General features: G+C 45.5%; 1 protein-coding gene across 2 annotated transcripts in view; it reads right to left on the bottom strand.

Annotated features, from left to right (window-relative positions):
• Positions 1 to 3,677: 3,677 nt before the first annotated feature.
• Positions 3,678 to 17,560, bottom strand: part of DNAAF11 (dynein axonemal assembly factor 11) — a 58,883-nt gene continuing 45,000 nt past the window's right edge. For both annotated transcript variants that reach the window (XM_075415535.1, XM_075415534.1), the window contains one exon: positions 3,678 to 4,185. In XM_075415535.1, the coding sequence (XP_075271650.1) occupies positions 4,002 to 4,185 (184 nt within the window). In that variant the 3' untranslated portion in view covers positions 3,678 to 4,001. The remainder of the gene's footprint in view (positions 4,186 to 17,560) is intronic.

Genomic DNA, 17,560 nt, shown 5'->3' with positions numbered 1-17,560 from the left:
ATCTTAAGAATGAAAACAAGATCTAACCCCAAAATATTCTTTGACTCTTCCTGAGGTGAATTTGCTTGCTCTATCCTGTTTGGCTAGAAGCAAAAGCTGGTTTGAATCAGAAGCATTTTCTTTCTGCAGGACCAAATGAAGTCTTCCTTCACAGAGAAACTGTTTCAAATTCATTAGCAAGGTAAAGTAAGTCACTCACTTGGATTTTTGCTTGGAGTTTCTCTTTGTTTTTTGAAATTATAGTGGCTTTAAAATTGGTAAAAATCCAAAGGTATCTTTTTTTACTATAGAACTGAATGCTAATTGCCCAACTAAAAGGCCAAAAGAGACATTCAAATACATATACGTCCTTACATCAACAGTTTTGTAGACAACAGATCTAATGAGGCATGCTTTCCTGTGGTTTTATGTTGTATGTCCCCTACATATTCCTCATTTCAACAACCACCCAACCCAGAAATGGTTTTGCAACCCTCCATCTGCAAAATTCCACTGCCTTTGCAATATCCAATTTTTGCTTCCGTAGTAACTCAAGGTCTAGCCATAATTCCTAAATACTTCCTACACTCTCCTCAGCTATCCTCTAGATTCTCAGCACCCTACCATCAAGACTCCTACTTTCTTTAACTACCACCTAGTCAAGAATGCTAACATGCACAAGGAGTTCAGTTATCAACATGCTGATTCACTGAGTTACTACTGCAAGAACAGGTAATGGCTGAGTTCTCCAAACAGCAGTTGCATCACGAGAATCCCTTTTTACTACTCAGTGATGGTTTTCAGCAAATGTAGAAGAGCTGAGTATTTCTTTGACCTTACTTCAAACAGGGTGAAAAGAACAGAAATGACATTCAAAAGCAGAGCAGTGATAAGAATGATCACAGAATCACAGAATCACAGAATCACAGAATGGTAGGGGTTGGAAGGGACCTCTGTGGGTCATCTAGTCCAACCCTCATCGCATCCCTGGCCTTCCTCATCGCATCCCTTCATGCTCTGACCACATTCCTGTACTCTTGCCAAGTGGCCTGCCCCTCTTTCCACATTCCATGAACCTTTCTCTTCCACCTGATCTCCGCTAGAAGCTCCTTCTTTAACCATGCAAGTCTCCTGCTTCCTTTGCTGGATTTCTTTCTCAGGGGGATGCACTGCTCCTGAGCATGGAGGAAGTGTCGTTTATAGAGTGACCAGCACTCATGGACCCCCCTGCCTTCGAGAGCCCTGTCCCACGGGATTTCTCCCAGTAGCTCCCTGAAGAGGGCAAAGTCAGCCCTCCTGAGGTCCAAGGTTTTGATCCTGCTTATCGCCCTGCTTCCTCCATTCAGGATCCTGAACTCGACCATTTCATGGTCACTGCAGCTGAGTCTACCTCCAACCTTCACATCCTCCACCAGTCCCTCCTTGTTTGTTAACACGAGGTCCAGCAGCACGCCTTTCCTTGTTGGTTCCTCCACCACTTGCATCAGAAAGTTATCATCAATGCTCTGTAGGAACCTCCTGGATTGCGTCTGCCTAGCTGTGTGGTCTTCCCAGCTGATGTCAGGGTGGTTGAAGTCCCCCATGAGAACCAGGGCCTGTGATTGTAAGGCTGCTTGCAGCTGCCTGTAGAAGGCCTCATCAACCTCCTCCTCCTGGTCAGGTGGCCTGTAGTACACACCCACCGTAATGTCACCCTTATGAGCCTGTCCCTTAATTCTAACCCACAAGCTCTCAACTCATTCCTCATTTGCCCCCAGGCCAAGCTCAATGCATTCCAGTTGCTCCCTCACATATAGAGCAACTCCACCACCCCTCCTTGTTGGCCTTTCTTTCCTAAAGAGTCTGTAGCCATCTATGACAGCATGCCAGTCATGCGAGTTGTCCCACCACGTTTCTGTGATGGTGACCAAGTCGTAGCCATCCTGCTGTATAATGGCTTCCAGCTCCTCCTGTTTATTGCCCATGCTACGTACATTGGTATAGACACACTTGAGCTGGGCTGTCAATCTCACCCCTGACCCTGGCACACCAAGCCCAGGCTCATCCCTAGTGTGCTCGGCAATTTCCCCTTCCCCCTTCGAACCTAGTTTTAAGCCCTCTCAATGAGCCCCGCCAGCTCATGGCCAAGAATTCTTTTTCCCCTTTGAGATAGCTGCGATGTACCTGTTGCCAGCAGGCCCGGTGCTGTGTACACCTCCCTGTGATCAAAGAAGCCAAAATTTGACCGATTTCACCAGTCCCTGAGCCACCTGTTAACCAGGTGAGTTTTGCTGCCCCTTTCAGTGCTGTCCCCTGCCACTGATGGGATGGAGGAAAACACCACCTGTGCCCCTGATCCCTCAACCAGTCGTCCCAGTGCCCTGAAGTCCCTTTTGATGGCCTTGGGACTTCTTTCTGCTATCTCGTCCCCGCCAAGCTGCATTACCAAGAGGGGGTAGTAATAAGAAGGCCGCACCAGACCAGGGAGTTTCTTCGCAACATCCCTAACCCGGGCCCCAGGGAGGCAGCAGACTTCCCTGTGGGATGGGTCCGGTCGGCAGATCGGGCCCTCTGTTCCCCTCAGAAGGGAATCACCTATGACAATGACCCTTCTTTTTTTCTTAGTTGAGGCAGTTGTAATACGTGGGGCTGTCTGACTCGTTCTAGGCAACCCCCCGGATGGAGCTTCACCTTCACCCACATCCTCTGTGGCCGGTCCCTCACATTCCAGAGCCCCATACCTGTTGCTTAAGGGCAACTGGGCAAGTGAGGGAGGCCGGGGGGAGATTTGCTTGCCCCCCTGAGCAGGGACCCGTTTCCATTCCCCCCCATCTCTTAGGTCCCCTCTTTCTGCTCAGTGGCAAGAGGGTAGGGGGTTCTCTGTTTTCTGTGGAGCCGCCTCCTGCTGCCGCTGCCTCAGGGAGGGCAGGGTGCTGCTCCACCAGTCGATCTCCCTCTCACACTCCCGGATGCTCCTCAGCCTCTCCACTTCCTCCTTCAGCTCTGCCACCAGGCTGAGCAGGTCATTCACCTGCTCGCACCGAACACAGCAGTTGTCTCTGCTGTCCGCCGGTACGAGTGCCAGGCTCAGGCACTCCCTGCAGCCAGGGAGCCTTGTTTTCTCGGGAAACCAGGAAAAAAAAGGAAAACAAAATAAATTTGCTCTTGCCAAATTGCAACAATTTTCTAATGAAACCCAGTACACATTTGTTCTTTGATGCTGCGTGTTCCACTCATGCGGCAATCCAGAAGCTGAGGGAAAAAAATACAATATTGGAGTGTCTGGCTGCTAAAAAAGGGCTTGAGGGTAGGAGCAGCTCATCCTATTACAGTTGCTCAGCCTTATTTAATCCAACAGCCTTGATAATTTTTAGGGGATCCTGCAAAAGATGGAAGTGTTCAGAACAGCTGCATGAAGAGGAATAAGAATGGCCTGGCTGATTTCTCCCACCTTCCCCATGGTGCCACATCTGAGGTATTGCATTCAGCATTATTCTCTCTCAAAAACTTGGAGTGGCATTGCTCTACATGCTCTAGAATCCAGGAGCTCTGCATTATGCTGGAAAATTCACTGATGTATGGCAGGTTACAGCAAAGTCTCTCACTCCCCTAATATATTGTTTTCTTTTACTATTGTCCTTCATGACAAAGAGAACACTGAAGGAAGGCACAGAGATTTTGGCTATCTTCAGTTTAGTCAGAATAATCATAAATCTTGTTACAAGTGCTTCATTATTTCTTTTTTTCTACAGTAATATGTCATCTTTCAAGCTAGACAGTAAATTCTTGGAAGAGATGACAATGTCTGACTTCTATGACTCCCATCTGATTTGAGACTTAGCAAGTAAACAACTCAGAAAAAAAGAACTCATATAGCAATATACTAACAGAAAACACAGCAGAAAACACAGGCGTAACAAAGTTTATGACAAGAACAGTAAAAATATTTCCAACTTCAGTTATATAATACTTACTTTACACATAGGGTCATGAAAACAACTTAAGCATAAACACCACAAATAGAGGGACTATTTAAGAATGTTTCAAATTAAGGGAGGAACATCATTATTTTCAAAATCAACATAACTCTCCTGAGTCTCTGTAATCTTCTCCGCTTGTAGCCTAATAGGTCCCTGTCCAATTCGTTCCTTCTCTTGGATTATTTTTGTCACATCAGGGAATGAATATTTACTGGGATCCACTTCTAATTTCTCAACTTTCACACTCCTGAAACAAGAGGAAAACAAATGGAAAAAACTTAATTTCAGTGTCAAATAGAACAGAACTATTATCGGTCCCTGTTTATAAACATGTTGACTTTACAGGCTGGAAAGTTGGGCAGAGAGGAACCTGATGAGGTTCAACAAAGGCAAATGCAGGGTCCTGCACCTGGGGAGGAACAACCCCATGCACCAGTACAGGCTTGGGGCGGACCTGCTGAAGAGCAGCTCTGCGGAGAGGGACCTGGGTGTCCTGGTGGACGACAGGTTGACCATGAGCCAGCAGTGTGCCCTGGCTGCCAAGAAGGCCAATGGGATCCTGGGGTGCATCAAGAAGAGTGTGGCCAGCAGGTAGAGGGAGGTTCTCCTTCCCCTCTACACTGCCCTGGTGAGGCCTCATCTGGAGTACTTTGTCCAGTTCTGGGCTCCCCACTTCAAGAAAGATGAGGAACTACTGGAGAGAGTCCAGCGGAGAGTTATGAGGATGGTGAGGGGACTGGAGCATCTCTCCTATGAGGAGAGGCTGAGGGAGCTGGGCTTGTTCATCCTGAAGAAGAGAAGGCTGCGAGGGGACCTAATATATACTTACAAATATCTGAAGGGTGGGTGTCAGGAAGATGGGGCCAAGTTCTTTTCAGTAGTGCCCAGCGACAGGACAAGGGGCAATGGGCACAAACTGAAGCACAGGAAGTTCCATCTGAACATGAGGAAGAACTTCTTCCCTCTGAGGGTGACGGAGCACTAGAACAGGCTGCCCAGGGAGGTTGTGGAGTCTCCTTCTCTGGAGATATTCAAGACCCGCCTGGACAAGGTCCTGTGCAGCCTGCTGTAGGTGACCCTGCTTCGGCAGGGGGGTTGGACTAGATGACCCACAGAGGTCCCTTCCAACCCCTACCATTCTGTGATTCTGTGATTCTGTGACTTAAGTGTGAGAGTTGTTACCGAGCCCAATTAGCCCAAGATTAAGAGTTCTTATTAGTTGGAAATAGATTGTTATGAAAAACACATTGTAAATAAAGTACTACAAAATCTCTCAGATTTTGTACAAAAGAATCCGTGGCCTTAGTTTTTTGACATCTATAATTTCCTGTATATCAGAACAGGGTGATTGCTGGTGTCACATTACAAATGTTTGGCTTTTGATGTAAGACAGATTTTTTTAGTATAATTTTTTTTCATTCTTTTTTCTTTCTGTTCATTTTTAGCACAGTTCTTTCTCAATAGCTCTCTATTAATTTCTATGTGACAGATTCATCTTTGGAAAGCAGAAATACTTTCACTTAGAGAGAAAATGTAATTGTTCTCATTCATTTGCTTTTATCAGCTAATTCTTATGTTTTGGCATTATGAATCATGGCCATATTTATATTATTAAAAAAAAATTAAATGAAAGTATAAGAAAGATTTGCGTTATAAGAGAATTTCCAGATTCAATTATTAAGGATATTCTTTTAGATCACACTTAGAAATGTGTACAGTCCACTCATTGAGGCAACCTATCCCCATGACATGATGATCAAAGGTTTGAAATATTCTTATACTTTCTGTCTTGCAGCATTTAAAGCCATTGTTCTTTTCTAATAGAGGATCTCAACAATTAAACAGAAAAATCTAGCCTATTTTCAAGTAATTTGTGACTGTTCACATAAAAAATGGCAAAATGGAAATTTAATTGTACAATGATGTTCTAATTTCTGCAAATTCCAACACAATTTGTACATAGTCATTCTAATTTTCTTTTTGTACAGCACACTAGTTTGGATCAAAGTTCCAAGATCAGCATTATAAAAGACAGTGCATCACTCTTCAAAGACGAGAGAAAACTACGTTTACCCAGGAGATCAGAAAAGCTCATTAGGAATAGAACAAACAAAAAAGTAGCAAAGTCATTGAATGAAAGAGTGCATTTCTTTGATGACAAAGCAGGTAATGAAAATATGTAAATAAAGTCTATTAAAAGATTTTTAATTGAAAATTGCCACCTTTAGTTGTTAAAGCAAAGAGCCAGTTTTGCCAAGAAGCTTTCCAAATTCTGCCAGTGCTTCTGCATCGATGTTCTGTGGGATCTGAGCAGACACCCCAGCTCACATCCATGCGCAGTAGCTCTGTCCCAGTGGAGGAGAGATGCAGAGGGACTTATGGGAGGTTTCCTCCTCTCCTCTTATGCTAGTGCCGGGGAAAGCGTGACTAACAGAAGAGGCAGCAATCAGCTTAGTCACGTCTTTCAGCCTTATGCCACTAGATTTTTCTTCTGCTACAGGAATTATTTGCTCATCTTACTGAGCTCCCTGCTTTAATAATCTGGACAACCTTTCCCAAAAAGTGGCACAAACAAAAGCTGCTCAGAGGATAATTTTACGGGTAATGAAGACAGACACAAGAAAACTCTTATTTCTCTACCCTGAATGTTCCTCAATTTATAAGGCTGGATTTTTCTCTTATACTACACAGTTTAATGAAATAAAAGTGAATTCACTTTGTGGCAACATTCTAGAAAATGTTCATCCTCAAGAGGTAAAGAGACTGTTTGTTTCCTGTGCAATTTCTGAAATGTGCTGTGACCTGGAATCACATTATCAGTAGCTGGAGATTCCAAAGAGAGCACACCCTATCCAGAATCTTAATCTAATCTGAAGCACCTCAGAAAAAGCTAAAAAAATGTAAATACAAAAATGAATTACCCTCAGCCTGTGCTTCTGTCACATGGTAGAAAAGGTTTTCCTTGATTTGAAGTATTTTAATTAGTAGTGGTATTTCACATTTGTTCAACGGCTCTGAAATCATACAAATTGCTAGCCATGAAAATACAATAAACTCTACAGAGTTTGAATCATTTATTGATTAGTAGCAGAATAAACTTCAATACACCAGAAGTTAATTAACAGTGAGCGTCCGTAGTAACAGTCCACATCAACAAGCTGTGATAGGACTATATGCATCAGTCATTCTCAACATTTCATCAGCACATGTTATCTAGAAGTATCTGGTAGGAACTGACCATAGGAAAGGCCAAGAATCAAGCACAAGTGATTTCTTTTCCAGAAAGGAAGTGGATTTCATGTACTTATATGCACATGATCAAATATTCTATACTTGTTTAGTAAAGCTTCATAGTGCTATCATCTCATCTACCATGATACAGGCATTTGGCTGATCACAGAATCACAGAATGGTAGGGGTTGGAAGGGACCTCTGTGGGTCATCTAGTCCAACCCCCCTGCAGAAGCAGGGTCACCTACAGTAGGTTATAGAGGACCTTGTCCAAGCGGGTCTTGAATATCTCCAGAGAAGGAGACTCCACAACCTCCCTGGGCAGCCTGTTCCAGTGCTCCGTCACTCTCAGAGGGAAGAAGTTCTTCCTCATGTTCAGACGGAACTTCCTGTGCTTCAGTTTGTGCCCATTGCCCCTTGTCCTGTCGCTGGGCACTACTGAAAAGAGCTTGGCCCCATCCTCCTGACACCCACCCTTCAGATATTTGTAAGCATTTATTAGGTCCCCTCGCAGCCTTCTCTTCTTCAGGCTGAACAAGCCCAGCTCCCTCAGCCTCTCCTCGTAGGGGAGATGTTCCAGTCCCCTCACCATCCTTGTAGCCCTCCGCTGGACTCTCTCCAGTAGGTCTTCATCTTTCTTGCATTGGGGAGCCCAGAACTGGACACAGTACTCCAGATGAGGCCTCACCAGGGCAGTGTAGAGGGGAAGGAGAACCTCCCTCTACCTGCTGGCCACACTCTTCTTGATGCATCCCAGAATGCCATTGGCCTTCTTGGCAGCCAGGGCACACTGCTGGCTCATGGTTAACCTGTCGTCCACCAGGACACCCAGGTCCCTCTCCGCACAGCTGCTCTCCAGCAGGTCTGCCCCAAGCCTGTACTGGTGCATGGGGTTGTTCCTCCCCAGGTGCAGGACCCTGCATTTGCCTTTGTTGAACCTCATCAGGTTCCTCTCTGCCCAGCTTTCCAGCCTCTCCAGGTCACGTTGAATGGCAGCACAGCCTGCTGGTGTATCCACCACAGCTCCCAGTTTGGTGCCATCAGCAAACTTGCTGAGGGTACACTCTAACTCTTCAGCCAGGTCGTTGATGAAGAAGTTGAACAAGGCTGGGCCCAGTAGTGACCCCTGGGGGACACCACTAGTTACCAGCCTCCAACTAGACTCAGCGCCGCTGATGACAACCCTCTGAGTTCTGCCATTCAGCCAGTTCTCAATCCACCACCGACCACTCATCCAGCCCATACTTCCTGACCTTCCCTAGGAGGATATCATGGGAGACTGTATTGAAAGCCTTGCTGAAGTCGAGGTAGACAACATCTACGGCTCTCCCTTCATCTACCCAGCCAGTCATGTCATCGTAGAAAGCTATTAGATTGGTCAGGCATGATTTCCCCTTGGTGAATCCATGCTGACTACTCCTGATAACCTTCTTTTCCTCCACTTGCTTGTTGATGACCTCCAGGATAAGCTGCTCCATCACCTTTCCCGGGATGGAGGTGAGGCTGACCGGCCTGTAGTTCCCTGGGTCCTCCTTCTTGCCCTTTTTGAAGATTGGAGTGACATTGGCCTTTCTCCAGTCCTCGGGCACCTCTCCTGTCCTCCAGGACCTCTCAAAGATGATGGAGAGTGGCTCAGCAATGACATCTGCCAGCTCCCTCAGCACTCGTGGGTGCATTCCATCGGGGCCCATGGATTTGTGGATGTCCAGATTGCTTAAGCGATCCCTCACAGAGTCCTCCTTGACCAAGGGAAAGTCATCCTCTCTGTAGGCTTCTTCTCTTACCTCCGGGGCCTGGGATTCCTGAGGGCCAGTCTTAGCACTGAAGACTGAAGCAAAGAAGGCATTCAGTAGCTCTGCCTTCTCCGCATCCTCCGTTACCAGGACACCCGCCTCATTCAGCAGCGTCCCCACGTTGTCCCTAGCCTTCCTTTTGCTGCTGATGTAGTTGAAGAAGCCCTTCTTGTTGTTTTTGACATCCCTTGCCAGCTTCAATTCCAGGTGGGCCTTGGCCTTCCTCGTCGCATCCCTTCATGCTCTGACCACATTCCTGTACTCTTGCCAAGTGGCCTGCCCCTCTTTCCACATTCCATGAACCTTTCTCTTCCACCTGATCTCCGCTAGAAGCTCCTTCTTTAACCATGCAAGTCTCCTGCTTCCTTTGCTGGATTTCTTTCTCAGGGGGATGCACTGCTCCTGAGCATGGAGGAAGTGTCGTTTAAAGAGTGACCAGCACTCATGGACCCCCCTGCCTTCGAGAGCCCTGTCCCACAGGATTTCTCCCAGTAGCTCCCTGAAGAGGGCAAAGTCAGCCCTCCTGAGGTCCAAGGTTTTGATCCTGCTTATCGCCCTGCTTCCTCCATTCAGGATCCTGAACTCGACCATTTCATGGTCACTGCAGCCGAGTCTACCTCCAACCTTCACATCCTCCACCAGTCCCTCCTTGTTTGTTAATACAAGGTCCAGCAGAGCGCCTTTCCTTGTTGGTTCCTCCACCACTTGCATCAGAAAGTTATCATCAATGCTCTGTAGGAACCTCCTGGATTGCGTCTGCCTAGCTGTGTGGTCTTCCCAGCTGATGTCAGGGTGGTTGAAGTCCCCCATGAGAACCAGGGCCTGTGATTGTAAGGCTGCTTGCAGCTGCCTGTAGAAGGCCTCATCAACCTCCTCCTCCTGGTCAGGTGGCCTGTAGTACACACCCACCGTAATGTCACCCTTATGAGCCTGTCCCTTAATTCTAACCCACAAGCTCTCAACTCATTCCTCATTTGCCCCCAGGCCAAGCTCAATGCATTCCAGTTGCTCCCTCACATATAGAGCAACTCCACCACCCCTCCTTGTTGGCCTGTCTTTCCTAAAGAGTCTGTAGCCATCCATGACAGCATGCCAGTCATGCGAGTTGTCCCACCACGTTTCTGTGATGGTGACCAAGTCGTAGCCATCCTGCTGTATAATGGCTTCCAGCTCCTCCTGTTTATTGCCCATGCTACGTACATTGGTATAGACACACTTGAGCTGGGCTGTCAATCTCACCCCTGACCCTGGCACACCAAGCCCAGGCTCATCCCTAGTGTGCTCGGCAATTTCCCCTTCCCCCTTCGAACCTAGTTTTAAGCCCTCTCAATGAGCCCCGCCAGCTCATGGCCAAGAATCCTTTTTCCCCTTTGAGATAGCTGCGATGTACCTGTTGCCAGCAGGCCCGGTGCTGTGTACACCTCCCTGTGATCAAAGAAGCCAAAATTTGACCGATTTCACCAGTCCCTGAGCCACCTGTTAACCAGGTGAGTTTTGCTGCCCCTTTCAGTGCTGTCCCCAGCCACTGATGGGATGGAGGAAAACACCACCTGTGCCCCTGATCCCTCAACCAGTCGTCCCAGTGCCCTGAAGTCCCTTTTGATGGCCTTGGGACTTCTTTCTGCTATCTCGTCCCCGCCAAGCTGCATTACCAAGAGGGGGTAGTAATAAGAAGGCCGCACCAGACCAGGGAGTTTCTTCGCAACATCCCTAACCCGGGCCCCAGGGAGGCAGCAGACTTCCCTGTGGGATGGGTCCGGTCGGCAGATCGGGCCCTCTGTTCCCCTCAGAAGGGAATCACCTATGACAATGACCCTTCTTTTTTTCTTAGTTGAGGCAGTTGTAATACGTGGGGCTGTCTGACTCGTTCTAGGCAACCCCCCGGATGGAGCTTCACCTACACCCACATCCTCTGTGGCCGGTCCCTCACATTCCAGAGCCCCATACCTGTTGCTTAAGGGCAACTGGGCAGGTGAGCGGGGCTGGGAGGGGATTCGCTTGCTGCCACGAGCAGGGACCTGTTTCCATTCCCCCCCATCTCTTAGGTCCCCTCTTTCTGCTCAGTGGCAAGAGGGTAGGGGGTTCTCTGTTTTCTGTGGAGCCGCCTCCTGCTGCCTCTGCCTCAGGGAGGGCAGGGTGCTGCTCCACCAGTCGATCTCCCTCTCACACTCCCGGATGCTCCTCAGCCTCTCCACTTCCTCCTTCAGCTCTGCCACCAGGCTGAGCAGGTCATTCACCTGCTCGCACCGAACACAGCAGTTGTCTCTGCTGTCCGCCGGTACGAGTGCCAGGCTTAGGCACTCCCTGCAGCCAGAGACCTGGACGCCTGTGTTCTTTCGTGGGGGCTCTGTCTGGGTCCCCACACTCTTTCTATCCACAGGTTTACCAGGGGTGGTAACCATGGCTAGAATATCTCCTGGATAGGCAACGCCCGCTACTTGAGTTGCCAGGAGGGGCGGCTGCACCCTGCCCGCTCACCTTCTCTGCTCGCCCTGCCTGTGCAGGACTCATGCTGAAGTCAGTGCAGCTACAACACATACATGTGCTGAGAACCTGTTTCTCTCATCACCTGTGCAAAAACAGGCTGGGTATTGATGATGTCAAGACTAACCACCTGAACATTCTTGGAAGTAAGAATGAGTTTTAGGTCATTCAAACATCTTTTCCATGTAATTCTACCTAGCAGAATAAAAATAATCTTGTTGTTGAAGCAATTCCATGAGCAATGGTAAGACAAGAGTGAAGAAAACAGTAATACTTCTTGCAGGTCCAGCTACAGCACATGTCTGGAAATCTCAATGTTTGCAAATGATTTCAATTTTGGGTTTAAAAAAAAAAAGATTTAAAAAAAAAAAAGTTCACAGTTTTTGGCACTGCTACCTGCTGCTGAGTGTTCTCTATTGCAGGGAAAATTACGGTCTTAAGATCAGAGCACCATACAAACTAAATAATACTGGACTAAATCCTTTCTATTTTCCTGGCATTTTTTTACCTTAGAAAGGCTACTTCTATCTCCACACAGTTCAACAATGCTTTTCAAAAAGAAAATGAAAACACTTCACAAGAAAGTCAGTCCTTCTGTTTTGCATAACTATAGCAGCCTGCGGAACAATCTGGTGTGTGACAGAGCACATATCTGATAATTTGATATTTTTTGATAATTTACACTTTTGTTCACACAGTTCTTAATCCCCATATTTGATATTTTAATGATTTGACAGTTACAGTTCCCTGTTTCAACTTCTGAATTTCAATAAAATTTAGATTGCTAAAGATTTCTCATACATTTGATCCAGAATATACGGTTTTTGACATTTGATTGAAAGTTTCCTTTCTCGCACAAGGATTTCCAAAGATATTTACAAGTCACAACCAACAGCTTTGGAGAAGCACTTTTTCCAGTCTTCTAACATTGTGAATGAAACAGCACAAAAGTCATTTATCATCTTAGAAAAAGTACTAATAAATCCTTTTCTTGAATAAGAAAATAAAGTGACCTCAGTATATAGTATTGTATCTTATTTGAGACCTTTGAGAAAGAAAAATCTTTATTTATATGTGTTAAAAACCAATGGTGAATGTCTGACATTTGCCATACTCTGGTCTCACCTTTCAAAAATACAGGCTTAGAAAAAACTACTAGCTAATCTAAGCAAATAATCATGATTTTATAAATACTTGAAATATTAATACTTCTTTCATTGCACAAGAGGCCTTTAAATCTCTGTACATAAGTGTAATCTGAAGTGACACTGTAACTGGAGTCTTCAGAATCAGTGCATCATTAGGAAGATACGAATACACAATGGATGGTAGAATCAAATTCATTTTTCAAGGACTAAACTACAATCAAGAAGAACTAACAAATCGCTGGTAAAAAGTTCTGATAAATAAAAGACTAATGATATCTAGGTCATTCTGTTGTAAAAGCCAAATATATCTCACAAATAGGATTCATCAGACTAAGAACATACATAGTACTAGCATCCAAGTTTCTAAAAGTTAGCCAGAAAATCATAGTCTCTGTGACATTTTCAACTTCACTGTTCCATCCCTTACCTTCTTTTGCACAATCACTTCAAAATATCAAATTTCAAACTGACCTTGTCTGTTAGCAAGAAATATGCTCTAACACCTCCAATACGCAGGTTGATCCTGAATTTTGAGGTCTGGCTATAATATTACCTTATTTTCAGTCCTTGATTAACTCAGAAAAATAAAAAGCAACAGTTGTCCTATCCCTACATGCCCTTGTCAAAAGTCCCTCTCTGGCTTCCTTGTAGGCTCCCTTCAGATATTGAAAGGCCGCAATAATGTCACCCCGGAGCCTTCTCTTCTCCAGGCTGAACAGCCCCTACTCTCTCAGCCTGTCCTCACAGCAGAGGTGCTCCAGCCCTCGGATCATTTTTTGGCCTCCTCTGGACCCACTGTAACAAGTCCAGGCCTTTCCTGTGCTGAGGGCTCCAGCAGGTCACACTTCAGATGCACTTGGCTTTCTTCAAGTTAAAATATTCTTGCTTGGTTTAGGCACAGAAATGAAGGTGAATTCGAGTTTTGAAAGGTCACATAAATCCCCTTGCAGTTCTTTCAGATTAGTTTGTCCACAGCTCCATTCCATTTCTGACCTCATCTTACCGCACATTCCCAGTCTTGAGGAAATTATTAATTTTGTTCTCCTGTATTTCTCTTTGCAACATGAAATTCTCTTCCTTCCAACTTCTCACACCTCTGTCCCTTTCTGTAAACTGTAGAAATGTAAGACTGGGAAAGATCCTCAGCCATTAAGTCCGTGGGAAGGAAGGGAGTATTCCCACACTTCACTAAGCTTCTTTCAAGAATCCAAATTATGACTTCTCACTCCCAAGGAAAGATTCTTACCCTTACGTCTACAAATTTCTCCCAGAAATTTGTTCTTTGCAGCTTCTCCTCCAAAATGAACCAAGCTAAATCATAGTCATCCAGTAAATCAGAGCACTGCAGTATGTCTCATCTTCAGCAAGACTTCTACATCTGAAGTGAGACAACTATAGTTTTTTAAATACTCAGTGGTTTTTTTTCTTTCCTTGTAAATAAATTGAAAAAAGCTCAACTAAAATTAAAAAGTTCTCCAAGGAAAGTAAATTAATGCTTGCTTATCACTGTGAAACCGTAAACCATAAAAGACATTCTGTTAACGAGTCTTTTGATGACAAGTTTGCTAGAAAAAGGTTGGAACTAAAATCCAATATGGTGGTTAAAAACATCCAAGTTTTCTTGGCCTCAGGTTCAACATAACTTACAGGTATTTTTATATATTTAATGTCTCTCCCAGATAGTGAAATTTCTCTGAAACTGGATAACCTGTTCAAAAGCATTTATGGGTGTACCAGCAGACAGTGGTGGACATTCCAGCAGTGAATCTTTTTCTTTTGTTTTCCCCTTAAGAATCCAGATGTAAAAAGCCCAAACCAAACAAAACCCCCCAACAAACCCCCCAACTCCAAAAAAAGCCATAAATTACATACTGCCAGTAAGAACTGATTCCAGTAGACTGTAAGTCATATTTCTAAGCTAATGCATTAATCGGTATTTTCTGTAGCACCTGCTGGCTTAGCCAAGCAGTGCAATGTTATTTAGCTAAGAGGGAAAAGATACTAACAGCAGTCAGATTTGCAATGCTTGAGCTATTCAAATAGAAAACACCTCTACCCTACATTCCTTATTTCATTATAGAAGATGTGTATAGACCAGAAATTGCTGGTTTGTTTTTAATTCTGCTTTGTGAAGTGCTCTAGAAATTGCTGCTCCATTTCTTTGCCTCTTTAAATTAAGCCATTCACTGGTTGTATTTCTCAACTCCTATATATAAAGATATATAGCAAAAAACAAACAAACAAACAAACGAAAAGGTCTCTCGTATTCCGATGTATCTTTCTTTACTGGAGGTATTAGACTGTGCGTATATTTACATTTAGAGATATCTTGAGATTTATTTAATTTTGTTTTCTTTTCCAACATGTTAAAGAAAGAATAGTTTAAATTTGAGAGTATGAGGCAAAGATTATCAACTCTATGTAACTGTTACTCTTAAAATTTCCATTATGCCTTCAGAAAAAACAGTTCCTACCTACATCTGAATTTCACCTACGCAACTGTGGCGAACTCGACTTCTGTGCCTCACAGGTGAATTGTGAGTCCAGTTACAGTGAAGACTGGCATACTCAGCTACTATATTAATAGAGGCTTTATGAGTGTAATAAATCAATCTGTCAAATTTCTCCCATAGAAGCTTATGTCCTTGAAGGTTTGAAATACAGTTTTGTATACAGTCACAGAAGAAATCTCTCCTATGTGGCAGAAGTAATGATAGTATCCTCATGTAATCTAGCTAACAAGAGTTAAAGAGATTTAAAGCACTACATTATAGTTTAACAGATTATGTGTCTGACAGCATTTAGCTAAGACATCTGTAGCTGTCAAGTGTAATCACTGTAATGAATGCTCTTCTATAATCTAAGAGACAACTATTCAGCAAATTTTTAACATCTGGCTAGTCAGCATCTTTTCAACTAAAGAGGTCAAAACTTACCATTTTTAGTAAGAACTGTAATTCAAAAGACTTTTTTCCTACTTCTAACTTTGTGATACATATTCCTGCAATATTGTAACAGTAAAATTTGCAGTTTTCTTCAAGATCTGCAGGACATGTATTCATAATTATGTAAAAGTGCATTGAGATCGAACACAAATTCTTGGAGTTTCACTATGCCATGGAGTATCTTTAATTCATCAGCTAGCAGGAAAGGGCACTATTTCCCATTGTTACTTCCATTAATTCCGTGTTCCTATTATTACTTCTATTTAAAAATTTATTGTGTAGCCAAAACTAAAGGCACACGTAGGGTTCTAAGGAATCTAAAGCTTTACCTGTACTTCTGTGGGAAAGAACAATTCTTTTCACAAAAGTTGTACAATCAAACAATAGAATCATAGAATGGTTTGGGTTGGAAGAGACCTTTAAATGTCATCTAGCCCAACCCTCCCTGCAGTGAGCAAGAACATCTTAGGTAGACCAGGTTGTGGATAGTTAGGGCCTGGCGGTCGGAAGATGTCGTGCTGTACGGAAAGGTAGGCCCCCCCCTCCTCTCCTGATAACCAGTAGCGTTTAGCCCATAGGTGTAAGCAGACGGAAGTGACGCTGTAAACCTAAGCTATATAATACTGTGCTACCCGTCAATAAACGCCATTTGCCGTCCACCACATTGGTGTCTGCGAGCTGATGGCCCGAGCGGCCTGGGGTTGGTCGCCGTGCCGTTCCTGAACCAGGTCGCCACGCCAACAAAGGCAACAAGTGGTGCCGAAACCCGGGAAAGACTCGCCTGGAATCGGGTGAACGGCGGCCGGAGCGGCAGGACCAGCCCGGCGGGGAGGACGCTCCCGGACCAACAAGGAGGATGGAAGCCCTTGTGAAGGTCGTATTGCAATTACATAAGCAGTGGGGAATTGATTGTAAGCCCAAAGATTTTACGCTCGCAGTTGCGAGGCTTTTGCAAATTGGGGTCATTGACCAGCCGGTGGATATTCTCCACCCTGAGGTGTGGGATAAGTGCACTAAAGCGTTAGCCGAGGAAACGATGTCCTCGGGTTGTGGGAAAAAGCTTAAGTCGTGGGGGAAAGTCGTGCAGGCCCTGCAGAAAGCTATACAAGAGCAGGAGACCTGGAAGGCGGCAAAGAACTGTTTGTTAGCTACCCCAAAATTGGGAATCGGGGCAGCTACACAGACTTCGCACCCCCCAGACGATAACGGTTCCGCTGAGCCTAAAAATCAGCAAGAGGGCGACACGTCCCCTCAACTCCCGGACCCCGATCCGCTTACGGAGGGAGAGAAACAAGCTAAATCCTTCTGGGGCGGGTTAGCCGAGGAGGCTATGGGCGCCGCGAAAGAAACAGAGTCTGATAAAGTCTGGGCCACACCACCGCCCTATGCGCCCCAAGATGGCACCGAGCACAAAGGGGAAAGGCGGGACGAAAATTCCTTTGGTGATAACAGGGAGGAAGCGCTAAAGTTATCAAGCGCACACAAAGGGGAGGCGGAGGAGAACAGGGGGGAGAGGAGCGGTAGGAGCGACCTAGAAGGGGAAAGGGGGGCCAGCGGGGGGCAGAGAGCCAACCGGCGCGTGCATTTCAAAAGGTGCGCCTGTGAGGTGGGCACCCTGCCGAGCGGAGGGCGGGGCGGGCCCGGGCGGGGGGAGGAGCAGCCCGCCCATAGGGGAGGGGGCCGGAGCTCGGCAAAAACGTACTGGAGACCGGAAGTAACCAGTCAGTCGAGTTCCGACTCCGAGTCAAACACTAGCGGGGATGAGTGGCTCATAACTAATTTAAGTTTAGAAGAGAAGAAAACAAAGATAAATAAAGTCAAGAGCCAAAATATCCCCATCCAAATTAAAGAGAAACCGCGAGGGGGAGAAATCCCTCTCACGGACTGGAGGAAAATAAAGATTACGTGCGCCGACTGGACCCCATCGGCCGCACTAGCGTTCCCGGTCCGGGTGACGGACGGGGGACAGAGGGTCCACACACCGATAAACCCTAAGGATATACAAGCGATTGTTAAGGCAA

This window comes from Opisthocomus hoazin, chromosome 3, assembly GCF_030867145.1.
Source record: "Opisthocomus hoazin isolate bOpiHoa1 chromosome 3, bOpiHoa1.hap1, whole genome shotgun sequence".
In the NCBI taxonomy this organism is placed as follows: domain Eukaryota; kingdom Metazoa; phylum Chordata; class Aves; order Opisthocomiformes; family Opisthocomidae; genus Opisthocomus; species Opisthocomus hoazin.
This window is presented reverse-complemented; position numbering and strand designations above follow the sequence as displayed.